Here is a 22,860-nt window from a genome sequence, read left to right as displayed (position 1 = left end):
GGATAAACATCGGGTTACTAACCAAAGCGCTTTGCTTGGACACCCGATGTTTATCTTGGTTACCAGCTTCTGGCAGGCTGCCAACGATGGCTCCTGCACACTGTAGCTGTAAAAAGCCCTGCTTGTTGCTGCTAGAACCGTTCTCGAACGTATCTAGAACTATCGAGCTTTTGCAAAAAGCTCGAGTTCTAGTTCGATCTAGAACAGCCCCCAAAATCACTCGAGCCTCGAACTGGAAAACCACGAACCGCGAACCGCGCTCAACTCTAGTGGTAACTTGGATTACTTTTCATGTCTTGGTATAATAAAAATGAGTAAGCCTAAAAGGGGTGGAGATTGGAGGAAATTACTATTAAAAATGAAGTCCACTGGATTATGAAATGAAATATGAGGATAGCACATGGATTAAATTATCATAATGATTTAATCTTTATTAAAGGAGTTGTCTGACACAAACTCAAAATTTTTTGTTAAGCTAATCTGTGCTGTATTGTCATATAAATCACCCCTACATTGTTATTTCTTGTTTTCTAACTTTTGTTCCTCTTGAATTATCCCTTTATTCTCTGCAGCTCTTTGTTTACATTCAGCTCTAGCAAACTGACCACTTCCTGTGCAAAACCTCCCAGTCAGAGCTGGCACCGCCGGCCCTCAGTGTCCAGCCTCGCCCCCTGCACACACACATTTCATGTCAGTATTCTGCCCAGCCCTGATTTGTTATCACTACAGCATTGGAAATAACAGCCCCACATCGGGCTCTGCACCCCCCACCACATCAGGCTCTGCACACCACACACACATAGGGCTCTGCACCACACACACACATAGGGCTCTGCACACCACACACTCATCGGACTCTGCACCGCACACACACATAGGGCTCTGCACACCACACACACACATCGGACTCTGCATACCACACACACATCGGACTCTGCACACCACACACACATCGGACTCTGCACACCACACACACATCGGACTCTGCACACCACACACACATAGGGCTCTGCACACCACATACACATAGGGCTCTGCATACCACACACACATAGGGCTCTGCACACCACACACACATCGGGCTCTGCACCGCACACACACATCGGGCTCTGCACACTACACACACATAGGGCTCTGCACACCACACACACATAGGGCTCTACACCCCACACACACATAGGGCTCTGCACCGCACACACACATAGGGCTCTGCACACCACACACACATAGCGCTCTGCACACAACACACACATAAGGCTCTGCACACCACACACACATCGGGCTCTGCAACCCTCCCACTCACCCCCCTCATCGCCCCCACCTTCCCCACACACACGGCGCTCTGTACCGACCCCCCTACCCCCATAGGGAACACATGTAGGGAATACATATTTACCCCTCCTTGGTCCCTGCCGCTCCTGCACGTTCGTCCGCTGTCTGGTCTGGAAATATCAGCACAGTAGTGACGTCACCGCTGTCCTAAACTGTCAGACACAGACAGCGGGAAAGTGATGAGAAGAAGCGCTTCCTCTCATCAGTGCTTTCAAATATATTGTCATCTGTGAAGCCGGTACATTTCAATGTGCGATCCTGAGCAGGGGGCCCAGTGCTGGCGGTGACACCGTGGGCAGCCGCCGCCAGGCCCCTCCCCTCAGCTCATGGGTCCCACAGCAGTGCCGGGGGAGGTTGCAGGGAGAGTATGGGTGCGGATGAATGTGTGGGAGGGTGCAGGGGAATGTGTTAGAAGGTGCGGAGAAGGGGGCGGGGACTCACACACTGTACCAGCCCAGCAGGGCGGCAACATGCTGTTCACAGATTTGCATGTCAACATGGTCCTGCCCATGTTGACATGAAATGACCGGAAGCAGCAAAATCGCGGCAGGAGCGGACACATGACCGGTCTGAGCAGGGGGAGAGGGGCTGACAGCAGGGCAGGTAAGTGGTCTCTATCTACTTACCTGCCCCAATGTAGCCCAATAGGGAAATAATAAAAAGAAGTCAAAAAAGGCCGGATAAAACCTTAAGTTTTGGATTTTGGTATTAGTATATGAACTGCTATTTTTTGTTATCATGTGGGTCTTTGAATATAATTTTCTAGTAAATGTAAAGGTTAATTTGGTGGATGGTATTAGAATTCTGTTTTTCTTGGTTGGTTCACATGTTTATTATATCATTCTATTTAATTATGATGTCATCAGATGGAGTACCTGTTTTAGTGGTTTTACATTTTTTCAGTAACCAATATGGATATGTTACGACTAAAGGGTGCTTTACACGCTGCTACATCACTAGCGATTGCTAGAAATGTTGCGAGCGATAGCACCCGCCCCCGTCGTTTGTGCGACATGTGGTGATCGCTGCCATAGCGAACAATATTGCTACGGCAGCGTCACACGCACATACCTGTTCAGCGATGTTGTTGTTGCTGCCGAATAATCCCTCCTTCAAGGGGGAGGTGTGTTCGGCGTCACAGCGACGTCACAGCGGCGTCACAAAACAGCTGCCCAATAGAAGAGGAGGGGAGGAAATGAGAGGCCGGAACATGCCGCCCACCTCCTTCCTTCCTCCTTTCCAATGGGCACAGGTAGGATGATGTTCGTCGTTCCTGCGGTATCCCACACAGCGATCTGTGGTGCCGCAGGAACGACGAACAACCTGTGGAAACACCAACGACATTATGATTTGGAGCGACGTGTCAACGATCAACGATTTTTGCCGTTTTTGCGATCGTTGATCGTCGCTCCTAGCTGTCACACGCTGCGATGTCGCTAACGACGCCGGATGTGCGTCACAAACACTGTGACCCCGACGATATATCATTAGCGATGTCGCAGCATGTAAAGCCCTTAAGACTCATGCAGAATCAAAACGCCTCAATGTATTCCTTCAGGCTCCACTGATGTTTTAATATTTGAAATAAAGAAGAGATTATTTTACTGAATCCAAATTTCCAACTTTAAAACTTCCTTTTTTAAACCAATTGTTGCACCCAGCTGACAGGTGGCTGCTAACCTGGGGATTACTATGAATCATTACAGCATTTCATGGTAAGTGGATCTTTTGGAGTTTAAATTAGAAAAAAAGGGTAAAATAAAAAAGCAGCTTTTTGTAGTGAATTAAGATAGTATTCAATCAATGGACATGATTGCAGAGCACAGCAGTTGATATGAATTTGTCATCCCCTGCACACTGCATAGGTAAAGACCAAGATGACAAAGTTCAATTTACTTTAGCTTTCTCATCGCAGTTCCTGCTGATGCAGAGTACAGAAGTGAAGGACAAATTCATGTGGACTGCTGAACTCTGCCTGGTGCTGCCTAGAAAGACCCTCAATGCATTGTTTCAAGTAGATGGAGTGCTTGCCAGCGCTGGTCATTTGGCAGAGGGGATGACATGGGAAATTTTGCTCTTCTATGGACTTTAATGCTCAGGGAAACATCCCATTGGCCCCTCCATGTATGTCACATGTGCCGTTCTCTCTACTGTGATGCTCCCTTTTTGATGTACTGTGCATGTGCTGCACAGTGAGAACGTTGATGAATACCGTGATCCAGGAGAGCTGTATGATATTAATTAAGGCCAATGAGGTTTCACTTGGTGGGGTTTACAGCTGACAACTGTCTTGATACCATCCTTGGAGGACTTGAAACCTCCTTTTTACACAGCATGAACACATTGTTAGACTATATTTATAACAACTGCTAAATTATATAGCTAAAATTTCTTGAGAGTAAACTAAACACAAACATAAGTTGCAAATGTGTGTTTAAAATCAATTTAGCCCAGTTGTATCCATGGTTATGTGCCAAGCCATATTACAAAGGCATAATACAGTCCATAGGCACCTGAATAGCGATGTCCTGCTGTCACAATGCCATTCGGCAGTGAAGTACCAGGTGATCTTTCAGACTTGTTACTGTGAACATCTAATCACTGTAAATTACTACGTAGAGACGTAAAGTGAGGACATTTCTTTTTATGATTAAAAATTTAGAAAAAGACTTGTTAGGATTGATATGAGAAGTCTTGGTCACATACAAGTAACTTGTGTAACACCTTCTTCCTGATCAAACTGTAGATCATCCAGATCCTTGAGCATGCTATCATTGCTGTTAAAACCAGGAAAACTATCGAATTCTTGATGACTCTCCTTATTCCAGTACTGCTTAGAAGAGGATAGGTATAGCTCGTCTGCTGTGTGTCCCTTATCAGGGCGTATTCCAGGAGGTTGATGTCCGCTGCTTCGGTGGGATGTAGTCATTTTTTCCTCATTTACCAAGTGTCTTTGTATCTTTTTCTGAAAGTCAAGTTTGTATACTGTCTTTATTTATAACAGGGAAAAGGGAAAGGGGAAACATAAAATGAGGTGTAGCAAGCATTGAAATTTCTTCTTTTACAATTTTTGACATTTTTTAACAAACAATAGGCTTTAGATATAATTTGAAAGGTAAAATTAGGAAAAAAATAAATAAATAAAAAAAATCAACTCCAGGATTCCTAGCAACTATTACTATGCCAAAGAAACATACTGCAAATATAAGGCAAATTTTGCAAACGGTGAGAAAATTCAAACAACTAATATATGTAGAGAAAAAAAACACAAAAAAACAAGAGAATAACATCAAAGGTCATATATCTTAAGGGTTGGGTTAAATCTGAAAGTCAAATTTGAATGTAAATGTGATGACAATGGTTCGTAGACACTTTTTTTTAACAAAAAAAAAAAAAAATCTAAATAGAAAATTCTTTGTGTGAATTACATGTGAAATATTTTAGTTAATTGCAAATGACATATGTTCATAAAATGTTTTGTATCTCTAATGCAACAATATTTTAATACATCTGAATAGTGGGACACTTACAGGTTTAGACTGCTTTCTTATAAGCATATTTTTCATTAATATTCCGTCTGTTCCTTTCACGGAGACAACATTTATCTATATGTTTATTCACATGAACTTAAATGTAATGAACTACTTCAATCTGTTATGGAATGGAAATAATCATTGAAGTTTATAAAGACTGAATGAAATACAAATGAGTATATTGCAGACCTGGGCAAAATGTGGCGTGAGGGTCATATCCAGCAATCTGGATGTTCCAGTTCGGTCCCATGGACCGAGAGAGACGAAGGGCTGAAAACAGTGGCAAATGGTGTGCACCATGTACTCCCCCATCTGCAGCCCACATCCCAACATCACTGCTATCTGCATCTGCAGGCCAGGCACAACTGGCTGGTATTGGTTGATGGCAATAAATGTATTTATATGTTGATCCCTATATATTTACACAATTCTTTCTTTTTCTTCTGCTGCATTGAATGAGGCAGCATACTTCTAGTTGATACGTGACTGCATGAATACAAATCGCAAACTTCCAGTCTCACACTGCCAGCTATAAGGATTAACAAGTCTACAGAGCAACTGCAGACTTGTACCCTAAAGCCAGACAACACCTTTACTGTAAAGACAAATGTTTTTGCTACTCAGAAAATCCAAGAAAAATTAAAGCTGCACTGTGTCTGCTATGAGCAACAAGCACCTTTTTTTCTTTCAGGCTAAGTTCACACAGGGCATCTTTTGTTGCATTTTTGGTGCGTTTTTGAGGTCACAAAGACGCACTAAAATGCATGCATTTCCTTCTCCCAGCAAAGTCTATGAGATTTCGATTTTGCTGTCCACACTGGGCATCTTTTGGCTGCGTTTTTCAAGATGCAGCATGTCAATTCTTTTTGCGTTTTTACAGCGTTTTTGAGCTCTTCCAGTCAATAGATTTGACTTACAAGACGCCTTGGGCAAAATGCGGTAAAAACACGGTAAAAACACACCATTATGCGGTAAAAACACATTGCATTTTTTATGCGTTTTTGCCGCGGTGTGTTTTTGGTGCATGTTAAGATCCACTCAAGAGATATTGAAGGTTTACTGACAAAAAAGATGCCGCATGTGAGCATAGCCTAAGTTTTCATCTACTGTTCTTATCTGACAAATTATGCCGTTGTATATAAAAATACATTTTTATAGAAATCTTATTGAATAATATAGTATTACAACCTGGAAAGGTTTAATTACCTCTGATGATGGAATTGATGGTTGAGATGGATGTGACATTACTGGTCTTTGAAGAAAAATTATTTGTTTTGTTGTCAAATTTCCTTCACTGAAAAGAAAACTAACCATTAGATAGATGCACAATTATAGATATAGAATTTTTGTTTGCGTACACAATGAACAACATCTGAACTAAGTGCCTATGTGTATGAACAATTTTACAATTGGCCCTTAGGTCTGTGTAGAAAGAAATCTCAGCATGTATGTGACGCCCTGGACCCCAGGGGTCACAGGTCACTACACAACACCATACACCCCCTTCCCTGGACAGAACACACCAAACTTTAAATCCTTGTTGCCACCCTCCAGAGTTAATGTCCACACCTGGTGGGGCGGAACCAGGCGGTTGGCCCTTCCCACCGAGGAGTTCACAGCCTGGAGGCGGGAAAAACATAGTCAGTTAGTCCAGTGGTGGTCAAAGAGTCCAGTCCTGAGCAGGAATGAGGAGTGTGAACTGTGTGTGTCTGGGTCAGAGCCCAGGCACCTTCAGCAAGGTCGGCAGATGGTGGTGGCCGCCTGCAGGAGTTGGCAAAGGTCAGCGGAACCGTAGGACCGGGGACGGGTGGTGGCCCGCCGGTACCGAACCGGGGAGCCGATTGGAGCCAAGCACCAAGCAGGGTACTCAGACCCCGACTAGGCTTAAAGCCAACCTCTAGTCAAATTGTCTGATCGTGGTCTGGACCTCAGGGGTTCATTCCCAACCAAGTCCCGATTGAAGGCAACAGCCCAACCAGTATGGATAAGTGCCACCGCCAAGGGCCAGAGATCCAAAGTGCTAGCGTCTGTGGGCAAAGGGGCTCCTCCGGTACATATACATCGGGGAGGGGACTACCGGTGCCCAGGCATTGGAGTCAACATACAAACACAGGTGCAGGGAAACGACAGCCACCATCTACCCATCCAGGGAAACACTGCAGCCGGCTGCGGGCCCCGTCCATCCAGCCATTTGGTTTACCAGAGACTCTGTCCATCTGTATCTGAGTGAGTACACCAGTGCCATCCGGCACCACGCCGCACTGCACCGCGACCCTGCACCCTGCGAGCCCCATCCTACGGGAAAGTAATCAGCCACCGGGCCCTGGGACCAACAGCCCCTACCCACGGAGGGGTCAACACCTAGCTGATCCCCGCCATCGCTCCCGGGAACCCCGTCACCAGCAGCGGTGGTGCCCACCATCACCACAACCCGTGGGTGGCGTCACGAACTCTAAAACCAATCCCAAATTCCCCTTTTAACTCGTGGGTGAGGAGCGCTGCTCGAGCTCCGGATCCGGCCCCGCACGAGCCACCGAGGAGAAGGTACCGGACCCGAGTGTGATCCCCCCGAGCAGCCCCCGCGACGGGCAAGCCGCCCCCGCCCGCGACATGTACTCTCATCTTCTTGTCTGCTTTACTCACAAGAATAGCGCATGTGTAGATGAACCAACCAGGGGAGATAATTTGCTAGATCTGGTCCTGTCAAATAGACCGGATACAATTTCAGATGTACAACCTAATATTCAATAGAACATTTCAAAGGGGAAATGCTAAAACCTGAAATTTTAGGAAAGTTGATTTCAACAGATTAAGGGAAGAACTTAAATGTGTAGATTGGGACAATGTTATGGCAACTGGGGATACTGAACACAAATGGGATAAGTTTAAGGATATACTGCTAGAGTCCTGTAAAAAACTTATACCCCCTGGTAATAAAATGTCCAGGAATAAAAAGAAACCACTATGGATAAATAAGACTGTACAAAGAATAATAAAACAAAAACAAAGGGCGTTTAAAATCTTAAAGGCTGAGAATACAGAAATAGCATTTCAGAAGTATAAAGGTATCAATAGGAAATGCAAAAAAGAAATCAAGCAAGCAAAATTAGCTACTGAAGCAAAAATCGCCAATGACATTAAAATAAATCCCAAAATCTTTTATAAATATATTAATGCCAAAAGGAAAACAAAGGATAGTATTGGCCTCTTAAAATATAACAAGTTAGTTATAGAGGACAAACAAAAGACATATGAGATATTAAATAAGCACTTCTCATCCGTGTTCACCAAGGAACTGACTGTACCAGGGATCATTCAACAAGTGAAAAATCAAAGTTCACCACCCGATATAATTAATTTAACACACGAAGAAGTACGCCTACGCCTGAGTAAATTAACATTGACAAATTCCCAGGGCCAGATGGCATTCATCCACGAATATTGAGGGTATTGAGCTCCGTAATCAAGACCATTGTATCTCATCTTTTTAGACTCACTTGTAACAGGATTGGTGCCTCAGGATTGGAGGATTGCTGATGTGGTACCGATATTTAAGAAAGGTAAGAGGGTAGATCCAGGCAACTACCGTCCAATAAGCCTGACATCAGTAGTATGCAAAGTTTTTGAGGGCATTTTAAGGGATGACATGCAAAAATATATTGCAGAAAATAATATAATAACTGACAGACAGCATGGATTCATGAAAGATAAGTCATGTCTAACCAACCTGTTGGGGTTCTATGAGGGGGTAAGTGAAAACCTGGATATTGGTAATGCAGCTGATGTGATTTATTTGGACTTTACAAAGGCATTTGATACTGTACCACATAATAGCCTTATACTAAAGGTCCAGAAGCAAGGACTATTGGAAACTATATGCAACTGGGTAAGGAATTGGCTAAAAGATAGGAAACAAAGAGTAGTCATAAATGGTACATTCTCTACATGGGCTATAGTCAGCCGCAGGGATCTGTGCTAGAACCGATTCTTTTTAACCTCTTTATTAATGACCTTGTGGATGGGATTGATAGTAAAGTGTCAGGGGTACTTTGCACGCTGCGACATCGCTAGCCGATGATAGCGATGCCGAGAGCGATAGTACCCGCCCCCATTGCACATGCGATATCTTCTGATAGCTGCCGTAGCGAACATTATCGCTACGGCAGCTTCACATGCACTTACCTGCCCTGCGACGTCTCTCTGGCCGGCGACCCGCCTCCTTCCTAAGGGCGCGGGTCGTGCGGCGTCACAGCGACGTCACATGGCAGGTGGCCAATAGAAGTGGAGGGGCGGAGATGAGCGGGATGTAAACATCCCTCCCACTTTCTCCCTTCCGCATTGCCGGTGGACGGCGGGCGCAGGTAAGGAGATATTTGTCGGTCCTGCGGCTTCACACACAGCGATGTGTGGAGCTGCAGGAACGACAAACAACATCGTACCTGCGGACGCACTGACATTATGAAAATGAACGACGTGACACAGATCAGCGATTTTTGACTGTTTCACGTTCGTTCATCTTCTCTCCTAGGCGTTACACATTGCGACGTCGTTACCGGCGCCGGATGTGCGTCTCTTTCGATTTGACCCCGACGATATCACAGCAGCGATGTTGCAACGTGCAAAGTACCCAGTCTTTGCTGATGACACCAAACTATGTAAGATATTAAAAACTGACCTTGATAGTACAATATTCCAAAAAGGTCTGAATAAGATGTCAGAATGGGCAGATACTTGGCAAATTAAATTTAATGTTGATAAATGTAAAGTAATGCACCTAGGACGGAGTAATCCTATAACTGCGTATACATTAAATGAAAGTAAAATTGGGACTACAGAACAGGAGAAGGACTTGGGTATTCTTATTACAAATAAGCTGAGCAGCAGTACTCAATGTCAAGCAGCAGCTGCTAAAGCAAACAAGATTTTAGGGTGTATAAAAAGAGAGATTAGATCCCCTGATCCCAACGTATTGTTACCCCTCTATAAATCACTTGTAAGGCCACATCTGGAATATGGGATCCAGTTTAGGGCTCCACATTTTAAAAAGGAAATTCAGAAGTTAGAGTCAGTCCAAAGGCGGGCAACTAGACTACTACAAGGAATGGAAGGCCTCCCACATGATGAGAGGTTGAAAAAGTTAGATATGTTTAGCTTAGAAAAAAGACATCTAAGAATAGATAAAGGACTGGCACGTGACTTATTTCTTCCAAAGACAATACTAAGGCCCAGGGGGCATACACTGTGAGTGGAAGAAAAGCGATTCCGGCAGCTAAATAGGAAAGGGTTCTTTACAGTTAGAGCACTCAGACTGTGGAAAGCCCTACCACAAGAGGTAGTAATGGCAGATACTATAACAGCTTTTAAAAAAGGGCTGGATGATTTCCTCAGTACACACAACATTATTGGTTATAAATGACTTAGTGACCAAATGTAGAACTGGTGGAGGAAGGTTGAACTAGATGGACCTAGGTCTTTTTTCAACCTAAGTAACTATGTGTAGCGCCACTGCGGTCATGCTACTAAAATCTGCAACCTGGTTCCTGGAGTCCTAGCTCTGGCTAAACCCGCACACACCTAAAACACTCACACAGCACCAAGCTGGACCACAAGAGGGCATGATCAGCGGGTTGGCCGTCCTATGGTGTAAAGCCTGACCAGGAAGTGGAGGTTGCCTAGGAGGTGTAAATGCAACCCTCCTGGAGTTAGGTCCCTAGACGGGAATGGAGGGGAGGGGTCGGTGAGTGGAAGAAAAGAGTCCAGATGGGGAGAGAGAGAGAGAAGGGAGGAGGACACCCGGCTGGGTGTCAAGTCTGGGTGCGAGGCCTGATGATCGATCGCACGATGCCCAGGGGAGACGTAGGAAAGCTTCAAGCCTTCTGCCAGAATCTGCATGGTGAGGAAACTTCCAGAGCTCCTCACCACCCCTTTAGTGGCCCTTCAAGTATTCCAAGTCAGGAGGGAGCCACACCAGAAGAGAAGTGCATGGAGGGGGCCATAACCAGGCTACATGGACAGAGCTGGTACAAAGGGGACCAGGAATCTGTCCCCAGCACCAGGGGAGTGTAACCTGTGAGTAAATCATCAGTAAAGACTCCCTGTTTCACTCGGACTTTGCCTGCTTGCATTCCTTTCAGCCTGCACCTCATCCAGCACCTAGAGGACACTGGGGTTTACACTACCTGCGGAGGGGGTTAACACACTCGCTGCTGATTCCATCAGCCGCAGTCTTTCACAAGCAGCAGCGGTGGTATCTATTTCCTTGCCACACTACCGCAGGTGGCATCACATGAACATTTACTTTTATCTCCCCTGTAAATACACTGTGAGCAGAATTATTAGGCAAATGAGTATTTTGATCACATGATACTTTTTATACATGTTGTCCTACTCCAAGCTGTATAGGCTTGAGAGCCAACTACCAATTAAGTAAATCACGTGATGTGCATCTCTATAATGAGGAGGGGTGTGGTGTAATGACATCAACACCCTATATAAGGTGTGCTTAATTATTAGGCAACTTCCTTTCCTTTGGCAAAATGGGTCAGAAGAGAGATTTGAAAAGTCCAAAATTGTGAGATGTATTGCAGAGGGATGCAGCAGTCTTGAAATTGCCAAAATTTTGAAGCGTGATCACCGAACAATCAAGTATTTCATGGTAAATAGCCAACAAGGTCACAAGAAGCGTGTTGAGCAAAAAAGGCGCAAAATAACTGCCCATGAATTGAGGAAAATCAAGCGTGAAGCTGCCAAGATGCCATTTGCCACCAGTTTGGCGATATTTCAGAGCTGCAACGTTACTGGAGTATCAAAAAGCACAAGGTGTGCTGCACTCAGCGACATGGCCAACGTAAGGAAGGATGAAAAACGACCACCTTTGAACAAGAAACATAAGATAAAACGTCAAGACTAGGCCAAGAAATATCTTAAGACAGATTTTTTCAAAGGTTTTATGGACTGATGAAATGAGAGTGACTCTTGATGGACCAGATGGATGGACCAGAGGCTGGATCAGTAAAGGACAGAGAACTCCACTCCGACTCAGACGCCAGCAAGGTGGAGGTGGGGTACTGGTATGGGCTGGTATCATCAAAGATGAACTTGTGGGACCTTTTCGGGTTGAGGATGGAGTGAAGCTCAACTCCCAGACCTACTGCCAGTTTCTGGAAGACAACTTCTTCAAGCAGTGGTACAGGAAGAAGTCAGTATCATTCAAGAAAAACATGATTTTCATGCAAGACAATGCTCCATCACATGCATCCAACTACTCCACAGCGTGGCTGGCCAGTAAAGGTCTAAAAGATGAAAAAATAATGACATGGCCCCCTTGTTCACCTGATCTAAACCCCATAGAGAACCTGTGGTCCCTCATAAAATGTGAGATCTACAGTGAGGGAAAACAGTACACCTCTCGGAACAGTGTCTGGGAGGCTGTGGTGGCTGCTGCATGCAATGTTGATCATAAACAGATGAAGCAAATGACAGAATCTATGGATGGTAGGCTGTTGAGTGTCATCATAAAGAAAGGTGGCTATATTGGTCACTAATTTTTTGGGTTTTGTTTTTGCATGTCAGAAATGTTTATTTCTAAATTTTGTGCAGTTATATTGGTTTACCTGGTGAAAATAAACAAGTGAGATGGGAATATATTTGTTTTTTATTAAGTTCCCTAATAATTCTGCACAGTAATAGTTACCTGCACAAACAGATATCCTCCTAAGATAGCCAAATCTAAAAAAAACATAACTTCCAAAAATATTAAGCTTTGATATTTATGAGTCTTTTGGGTTGATTGATAACATAGTTGTTGATCAATAATAAAAAAAAATCCTCTAAAATACAACTTGTCTAATAATTCTGCACACAGTGTACTCCCATTACAAATGGGGCCAAGGGCACAGAGCCGGGCAATGGCCACCAAAGTGACATTCCCAATTATAAGTACTGCCCGAGACCGAATACCCCCTTCCCTGTGCGACACACATAATATTAATAATAATGGAAATACAGGTTGCTAGTGCACCCATCCAACATATAGATAAATGTACAAAGCTGCACACGGACCAATGTGTCAGCAATTTACACACAAGTCTGGACCAATTATTTCTATCTAAGCCTGGCTCTAAAGACCTAAATTCACAGTCATCAGACAGTTTCCCTGAATAAAGGAATAGGGCATAGTGTGGAGGGCATATTAATAGTGTGCAGATGGCTCTGAGCTCATAACTGCCCAAATGCACAAAGATGATTTCTCTGTCTCAAAAGTATGAGATTGCTGTATTTATGAGGACAGGACAAAAATCTCAAAGCTTCCCACTGCCTCCTCACAGCAGTGACGAGAGGCTGCCATTTATCAGTGTCTTTTGATAACATTTATTAAAAGCACCAATTTCTTCAAAATATAACCAGCAGAAGTGTAATTTCTTACCTGTTGTGTCTTATTATGGGTGTTGGTATTACACAAGTCAGGAGCCAACCAAATTCTGCCAACGTGTGCAACAAAGGACCATAGTCTGTTTTAATGTCCGAACCCTAGAAAATAAATAAGATGATTCCATAATCTAAATAAACAGAACCATGTAAATCTAGATTTGTGACTGTAGATCACATTCCTAGTGCTTCGTACAAACCCTAACTATGATAACACAGCAGAATTAAAAATGTAAAATGAATGGACATACATTAAAGACTCCCATCCAGTGGGACATTGGACCTTTATTCTACCAAGCCACAGCAATTTATGCTGACATAGATTCCACAATGTGTTGAAATTGTTCTGCATGAATATTGACTGATATGTTCTCATCCTTCTCACCAAAAATCTGGGGACTGTGAAGGCCACAGAAGATGACTACCCTTGACACTATTCTTACACTCTGGACACAGTTGAATAAGATAACCTACCAAGCTTCTCCCTTTTTCCTCCAAACACAATGATGGTCATTATGGCCAAATTGTTCAATTTTAGTTTCATCAGACCACAGCACATGTCTCCAAAAATTAAGGCCTATGTTCCTGTGTGCATTTGCAAGCATGAATCTGGCTTTTTATGTTTCTTTTGGTATAATGGCTTCTTCCTAGCAGAGTGGCCTTTCAGCCCATGTTGAAACAGTACTCGTGTCACTATGGATAATGACACAATCTTAACAGATTCCGCTAGCATCTTCACATGGTCTTTTGCTTTTGTTCATGGGTTGATATGCACATGTCTGACCAAAACACATTCATCTCTGGTATACAGAACCCATCTCCTTCTTGAGTGGAATGATGGCTGGACATTCCCATCTTGTTTGTACTTGAGTATAATTGTTTGTACAGATGAACGAGGCACCTTCAGTTATCTGCAAATTGCACCCAAGGATGAACCAGACTTGTGCAAGTTCACAATTCTCTTCCTGAGATCTTGGCTGATTTCTTTTGACTTTCCTATGATGCTACACAAAGAAGCAGTGTGTTTCAGGTGTGCATTAAAATACATCCACAGAGGTGTCTTTAATTAACTCATTTGTTGCCAATAAATCTATCAGAAGCTTCCAAAGAAATGACATCATCATATGGGCTGTTCCATATTGTTTATATACGGTAGAAAGCTGAGGAAAAAAAGCGCAAATAGGGTCTTACCCCAATATACACGGGATGAATATAATGAGCAGTCCTACTCACCAGATAGAGTTGTGAGAGTCACAACTACTATAAACTAAAGAATGAATGTCTGGAACACCAATGGTGTGAACAGGGTGCAAGACTCAAAAATATACAACTAAACAATAGGATAAAGAGTTGCACACCAGTCACAATGTATAGGGGAATAATGAAATCATTATTCCCCTATACATTGTGACTGGTGTGCAACTCTTTATCCTATTGTTTACAACTACTATAAAAGCATGGATATCCTGATCAACAGCAGCAGTACCCCAGGTGTCAGATAACAGACAGAGGTAGAGAGGGGCTTTCAAACACCGCACCAATGAAAAAGCATCAAATCTCCCTCTCTGATTTGATGTTTTTTTATGCCTTACGGTCCTGAGGAAGGGAGCTGAGCCTCCAGAAATGCATAGACCTGTGCAAAATAAAGATACAGTAATCTTACTTATCTCATCGGTGATCATTGGCACGGTGTATGAAAGTCCCTCTCTACCTCTCTCTGTTACCATATTGTTTAAAGGCATAGTACTCTTATGCGGGCTTTACACGAGACGAGCTATCGTGCGATGCATCGTCGGGGTCACGGTTTTCGTGACGCACATCCGGCATCGTTCACAACGTCGTCTCGTGTGACACCTCCGAGCGACGCAGTATCGCTCACAAATTGTCGTGTACTCGTTGCTCAGTTTTAAAAAATTGTTTAATTAAAATGGCGCCGGTTGTTCATCGTACCCGAGGTGACACCCCGGGAACGATGAACACAGATTACCTGCGTCCCGCGGCTCCCGGAAGGAAGGAGGTGGGCGGGATGTTTATGTCCCACTCATCTCCGCCCCTCCGCTTCTATTGGCCAGCGGCTGTGTGATGTCGCTGTGACACCGAACTTCCTTCAGGAAGAGGATGTTCGCCGCCCACAGCGAGGTCGTTCAGCAGGTAAGTACGTGTGACGGGGGTTTCACGACTTTGTGCAACACGGGCAGCGATTTGCCCGTGACGCACAAACGACGGGGGCAGGTACGATCGATCGTGAAATCGCACGATCGGTCGACTCGTGTCAAGCCCGCATTAGTGTATATAAACTTTTGACTTTGTAAAAAGTAATAAAAATACCTTAAAACATTCTCTCTCATTATTCTGGCATTTGGAAAATATAAATAATTTTGGTACTCCTAATAGACCTAAAACGGGAAAGGTTTACTCTGATTTTATGTCACATAAGGAGAAAAACCTGCAGATGTGTCTTTATAGAGAGTGGATGTAAACTTTTGATTTCAACTGTAAAATTATAATGGATCCGTTATAGGTTCCATTGACATAATGATAATGGAACCGTTAATGGATTGTGATAAAAGTGATACATTTGTACAATCCGTTAATGGATCTGTTTTTATATTTTCCAAATGGATCCAAAAATGGAATGATTACAGGACATGGGAATACAGCCTTCGTGAGTTGCAGCTTTGAGCTCTACAGATGTTGTGAAGCTACAAGTCCTTGCATGACTCAGCAGTCCACAGGTTTTATATATGCTGGAGACCTGTAATGTCTACAACAGGCAGGTTGCAGCTTACAAAGTGTGAATACGTTACTACAAAACAGTATACATACAATGAATGACTGCTTTATGAGTGAGACTAAGGCGGGCTTTGCACGTTGCGACATCGCAAGCCGATGCTGCGATGTTGCACGCGATAGTCCCCGCCCCCGTCGCAGCAGCGATATCTTGTGATTCCTGGCGTAGCGAACATTATCGTTACGCCAGCTTCACATGCACTCACCTGTCCTGCGACATCGCTCTGGCCGGCGTCCCGCCTCCTTCCTAAGGGGGCAGGTCGTACAACGTCAGAGTGACATCACACGGCAGGCGGCCAATCAAAGCGGAGGGGTGCAGATGAGCAGGATGTAAACATCCCGCCCACCTTCTTCCTTCCGTATAGCCGCCGGCGGCAGGAAAGGTGATGTTCATCGCTCCTGCGGCTTCACACATAGCGATGTGTGCTGCTGCAGGAACGAGGAACAACGTACCTGTCGCTGCACCGGCATTATGGGAAGGTCGGAGAATACACCGATGATACGACAACGACGCTTTTGCGCTCGTTAATCGTATCATCTAGGATTTGCACACTACGATGTCGAAAGTGACGCCGGATGTGCGTCACTTTCGATTTGACCCCCCCGACATCGCACGTGCGATGTTGCAACGTGCAAAGCCGCCCTTACCCTTCCATAACTGGGGCTAAAGTTCAAGTAAGCAAGTTTTCCTTGATCATTTTCAGTGTGAATGTATCTTGTAATACAAAATTCCAGCAATCTGAGCAACTTTGAATGATCTTTGATCTTCACTGCTGGACCAGCTGTGGCCAGTATTTAAATAACTGCCAACCTTTGAAGGCTAAGAACACCATCCCAACTGTGAAACACAGGGGTGGCAGCATCATGTTATGGGATTGTTTTGCTGCAGGAGAGACTGGTGCACTTCACAAAATAAATGGCATCATGAAGAAAGAAGATTATGTGGTAATACTGAAGCATCATCTCAAGACATCAGCCAAAAACTTAAAGCTTGGGTGGAAATAGGTCTTCCAAATGGAAAATACCCGAAGCATACTGCCAAACTGGTTACAAAGTGGCTTATGGAGAACAAAGTCAATGTTTTGGAGTGGTCATCACAAAACCCTAATCTCAATCCTATTGAAAATGTATGGGCAAAGCTGAAAAGGCCGGTGTGAGCAAGGCAACCTACAAACATGGCTCAGTTACACCAGTTCTGTCAGGAGGAATGGGCTCAAAGTCCTACTAACTATTGTGGGAAGCTTGTGGAAGGATATCCAAAACCTTTGACCCAAGTCATACTGTTTAAGGGCAATGGTACCAAATACTAATGAAATTCATGTAAACTTTTGACTTTGTAGAAAGTAATAAACATGCCTTAAAACTTTCTCTCATTATTCTGGCATTTGGCAAATATAAATCATTTTGGTTCCTAATTGACCTAAAACGGAAAAAGTTTATTCTGATTTCATGTCACATAAGGAGAAAAACATACATCTCTGTTTTTTTAGACAGTGTATCTGTGAAGCCCCACAGGTGTAGCGGTGCATTACCTTCAGGGACTGCACGTGGGATGGTCTGGTCACAGGTAGGTTGCTTCTTTAGGAGTTTCGTGACGCCACTCTCGGTATTGCGGTCAGGGGACCGCCACTGCAGGTTAGGGGACGCCTGGGGCTGATGTTGGATGCAGCTAGGTATAGTGGCCTCCCGAGAGGGAGGCGGGCCCCAGGGCCCTGTGTAGGTGTGTGGAACCACAGGTCGCAGAATGACTCAGGCACAGTCCAGACAGTCTTTCAGGGTTTTTACTCACAATAGATGGTAGGGTGAGTACCCGGGCGTAGCTGGGATTAACCAGAGGAAACCAGGCACTCCATCAGGCTGACTTCTGAGGGTGACTACCAACTCGCCTTCTGTAGCCCTGATGTTTTTGGAGTGACCCCGACTTGAAGTTCCTACGGGGGTCACCCAGGGAAGTTGCTGCTGCCTGTTCTCCCCTTTTTTCTGCCCATTTGTTTGTAACCTGGACCAGGTCACTCCGTCTGCTTGCCTCTTGTGAGCTATGGGCCATCTCGTTGCTACGTGGCTGCGGACTCTGTGGTGTTGTCTTGGGGGTCTGAAGTGCCCCCTCAGGCAGGTTTGGCAGGAAAAATTGAATTAATCTCTGCACTGGGACCTGTAACCTTTACGGGCCTGGTAACTCCCTGGCAGTCCCCGTACTCAGCCACCCCTTTGCCTCTCTAGCCTTGGGTGGATTTCGGGTGGCACTACCAGGTGACCAATCTCCCCCGTCAATAGTCACTGCACGTGCGTTGTTAGCTTGTGCCAGGCTCTAGGGTCTGCTTCTTGTGTCTGCTCTGCCTGAGCTGCACTCACTAACTGGCTCACTACTACCTCCCCACTGTGCCTGCCTACGCAACCTAGCAACCAGGCTCTCTACCACACCCCTTGAGTGGAGATGGAGGCCACACCCCCTCCCTGATTCCCCAGGGGTCCCTCAAAGGTAGATGTGGGAGACCTGATTACTATGCGCCTGTGTAATCACACCTCGGTCAGCCTCTGGATTACCTGTATTGTACTGCCCCCAGCATGCGTGCAGTACTCAGTGGTGCCTGACCAGGTCAGGGGCGCTACATATCTAAACTTCTGGATTCAACTGAACTAGCAAGAGATAGATAGATAGATATACAACACATATATAATGTCTCACCCCCCTGCCTATTGTAAGCTTGCACCCTTTAGTGCCCTTCATGTGCCACTAATGGGTGTTTAGCCTTTTTTTTTTAGCCCCAAATTCACTCTTTAAAAAAAAAACAAAAAAACAACAAAACAATGTGGTGACCTTCTTATTTTTGGCAGCCAGCTAAGGTAAAGGAGATAGCTGCAGCCTACAGACCGCAGATAGAGGTTTACCTTGGCTGGTAATCAAAAATAGAGGTCACCACGTGCTGTTGCTTTAAATTATTTATTTAAAATTAAATAAGTAATTTAAAAACAAAAACGTGTGGTGCCCCCCAAATTGGATCACCAGCCAAGGACAGCTGTGATTCTGCTGCTCTGGTACAGTTGTAAATGGGGTAATAGGGTTGATGCCAGCTGGGAATTGCCAGTCGTGGTATTAGTAATGAGTGGGTAAACACCCCCCGACTACAGCCATTGTTCATCAAGTTATTTCAATATTATGCTTTAACAGATCTGTTACAGGAGAAGGATATCTCCGGCACACTGTTATAAACCGGAAAGAGAGGTGATTAAAAACCTTTTTCATATTTCCGGTTCAGTCCATGGGGTTCCATGGTTCCCAATGTGTGAATCCATCTTGCCTCTTTATCAAGGAGGCGCTTGATCCTGTTCCCACCTCTGCGATGGGTTTCGGTGGAATCAATTACTTGAAATCTCAGCTGGGAAATCTTGTGCCCAGCTGTGATAAAATGACTAGGAATGGGTAACAACATATGTCCGCACCTGATGTCGGATTTATGTTTGTTTATGCGGTCTCGGATATGCTGGGTTGTTTCTCCAACATATCCGAGACCGCAAGGACATTTAATGTAATAAACGACAAATGTACTGTCGCACGTAAAAAACTGTTTAATCTGAAAGACCTAGTTACCAGATCTGGGATGGGTGAAGGTGTTTCCTCTAGTGACATTAGAACATTGGGCACAACCAAACATGGGAAGGTGCCCAGTTGGGGAGTTCCCAAAAATTTTTGGTGCGGGATGTTGACGGCAGAACCAATGTCTGCTCGTATCAATTTGTTCTTGAGGTTAGGTGATCTCTTATGACAAATCAAAGGGGGGCTTTGGAACTCTTTAATGTGGGGGTATGAGGTTCCCAAAAGAGGCCAATGCCGTAGAATAATCCTTTTCAGTAATGGTGAGTAGGGGTGGTATGTATTCATGAAAGGAATACGGTCTTGGGTTTCGGAGAATGAAGATGTTCTTGTTGCTATCTGATATGGGTATCCCCTCTGAATGAATTTGTCGCTCATCTCTTGGTGTCTCTGTATCTTCATATCGGAATTAGTGACTAATCTGTCCACGCGAATATGTTGCGAAATGGGTAGAGATTGCTTGGTGTGTTTGGGATGATTGCTCTTATAATGTAAGAGGCTATTTTTATCTGTAGGTTTAGTGTAAATATCGGTACTGAGATTACCATCAGTGTCCTTTATGACCAAACAATCTAAGAAATTGATTTTATCAGTATCGTAATGAATCGTAAATGATAAGCTGGGTAAGTAGGTATTAATCATTTAAAAAAATGAAAGGAGTGATGTATCACCCGACCAAATCATAAAAACGTCGTCAATGTAGCGACGCCAGAGAAGAGCATGTTGGATGATGAGTGGATGGGAATGAATGAATCTATCTTCGAAAAATGTCATAAAAATGTTGGCGTACGGGGGCGCGATGTTAGATCCCATCGCGGTCCCTTTGCGTTGAATATAAAACTGATCTTGAAAAAGAAAATTTTTTTTTTCAAGAACTATCTTCAACATGTCTATGCAGAAAGCTCTATTGTCAATGGGTAAGTTAGTATATTGTTGCAAAAACCAATCAACTGCCTTTACACCGTCCTCATGTTGAATGCTGGTGTACAGGCTATTGACATCGAGAGTCACCAGAAAAGCAGAAGGAGGAATATGATGTAGATCACTGAGGATTTCTAAAAAATGTGACGTGTCCTTGATATAAGATGGTGTGAGTGGTATAAATGGTGATAAGATCTTTTCAATGGTTTTGGATACCGGTGATAAAATAGAATCGGTAGAGGCTACTATAGGTCTTCCCGGTGGGCGGGTCAAGTGTTTATGGATTTTGGGAAGGGTATAAAGAACCGGAGTTATGGGATGCGGATTAACCAGAAATTCCTTGAGTTTAGAGTCAATTATGCCTAGATTACAGTATTGGTTAGCCTGTTGTTTAATGAGGGAAGAGATTTGAGGTGTGGGGTCATTGGGAACGGGTTCATAGGTGAGTCTGTCTGAGAGCTGACCCAGTATTTTGGAAATGTAGTATTGTTTGTCGAGCACCACAATTGCACCGCCCTTATCAGCTGGTTTGATAATGATAAGTTCATTATCTCGAAGGGTCCTAATTGCCCTGGATTCTTCCACAGAAAGATTGTTTTGAATGTGGAAGTCCCCAGTGTGAATTCTCTTATTAAGAATTTCCACCTCATTGGTCACCAGTGAGACAAAAGTCTCTACAGGGTGGTACGTTTTTGGAGGCATATACGTGCTCTTGGAACGGAGGTCAAGCCCTTTCAAGGAAAAACACAGATCGTTAGTATTAGAATAAACATTAGTAGCATCGGTGTTCATTTTGTCAAAATGCGTTTTCAACCGTATGGATCTGAAAAAATGATTGAGCTCTTGCTCGACTCTAAAGGTATCATACTGTGGAATGGGACTAAAGGTGAGACCTTTTTGTAAAACTAAGTATTCTGAGGGTGACAGGTTATAGGACGATATGTTGTAGACCAAGTGGGATATACCTGAGATCTTGTCCACACTCGATCTTCCCGATAGTAACGACCTGTGTCTGAGCCCCCTCCTCGTCTTCCTCCTTGTGGACGACGGGGTACTAAAAAACTCGGTTGTTGACGTGGTTGTTGGCGTGATGGACGGAACTCGCTGTCGGAGCTCCCTGAGGAAGAGTAGCCGGTATATCTGGGTAAACGGCGGAAATTGGATGACTCTCCAGAGCGCCATCTATAAACGGTGCCTCGTTTGTAGTCTTCCTGATCTCTCAAGAATTTGTTCCTTTTTCTTGCTTCGAAGGTTTTCCTGAAGTCGTTAATTAAGTCCTGGGTCTTGTTTCTCAATTGATCAAAGTGAGAGTTGGAGAGAACTTGCTTTAGTTGTGTCTCTGTTGCTTTGATATTTGTAGATAGTTGTTCTTTTTCTCTTTGCAAAAAATCAATGGTCAAGGTGATTATGTCCATCGAGCATTTATTTATGATGGCTTCAAATTTATCACAAAATTCGCTGTTGTCTGAGAATAGTGTAGGCTTCAATGAGACACGAAGTCCTCTTGGTATTCTTTTAGTGCGATGATACTCAGCAAGAGTAACTAAATGCAGATCTAAGGCTGCATGTATTTGTTTTTCTTTTTCGTACTCTTTCCTTCGTGCTTCATCAGAGGGTACACTTAAAAATGTACTGGGGGTCGTGACCCTGGAGACTATGTTGTTAGTCTCCTCCTCATTGTAAGAAAATGTGGAAAAATGGGCTTGCGACATTAATTGTTAGTACAAAATCGCAAAGAGGGAAACAAGGGAGCTTAGGTCAAAAAGTAGTCAATAAAGAAGTGAAAGGACCTAGCGTCACCTTATTACAGGTGCTCTGGAGGAAAAAAAGTCACAGGAGAAGGATATCTCCGGCACACTGTTATGTTTCCCAAAATAAAGTCCAGAAAAAATTAAAGAGTCTTGGTATTTATTCTAATCTTTTATTTGCAGAAAAAAGGAATTTTTTTTGTACAATTGCAGAGAGTCCACCTAAGAAACGTTTCAGCCTGATCTCGGCCTTAATCTGGTCGGACAGACTGACTAGTGATGAGGGCAGATCAGGGGTTAATAATAGAAACTCTTCATAGTCGTCATAATTAAGTGGAGAGGTATGGCATTTGCTGGGAATACCTAATTCCCAGCAAATGCCATACCTCTCCACTTAATTACTTAATCCCTTAATCCTGGATATTGAGAGCCCCTGATTACAGGCATCATTAGATCCATTCATTTGCATTATATTACAGAAGTATATGATTACATGCTAAGTGCTGATTTATGGGCT

The 22,860-nt window shown here is 44.0% G+C and overlaps 1 protein-coding gene across 4 annotated transcripts in view; it reads right to left on the bottom strand.

Annotated features, from left to right (window-relative positions):
* Positions 1-1,365: 1,365 nt before the first annotated feature.
* RFTN2 (raftlin family member 2) overlaps positions 1,366-22,860 on the bottom strand; it is a 327,011-nt gene continuing 305,516 nt past the window's right edge. For 2 of the 4 annotated variants that reach the window (XM_075319049.1, XM_075319050.1), the window contains exons 7-9: positions 13,291-13,394; positions 6,072-6,159; positions 1,366-4,321 (exon numbers count right to left, since the gene is read on the bottom strand). In XM_075319049.1, coding sequence (XP_075175164.1) covers positions 4,031-4,321; positions 6,072-6,159; positions 13,291-13,394 — 483 coding nt within the window. In that variant the 3' untranslated portion in view covers positions 1,366-4,030. The remainder of the gene's footprint in view (positions 4,322-6,071; positions 6,160-13,290; positions 13,395-22,860) is intronic. The other 2 variants (XM_075319047.1, XM_075319048.1) reach the window with 1 other exon arrangement.

The sequence above is a fragment of the Anomaloglossus baeobatrachus genome, chromosome 7, assembly GCF_048569485.1.
Source record: "Anomaloglossus baeobatrachus isolate aAnoBae1 chromosome 7, aAnoBae1.hap1, whole genome shotgun sequence".
Lineage (NCBI taxonomy): Eukaryota > Metazoa > Chordata > Amphibia > Anura > Aromobatidae > Anomaloglossus > Anomaloglossus baeobatrachus.
This window is presented reverse-complemented; position numbering and strand designations above follow the sequence as displayed.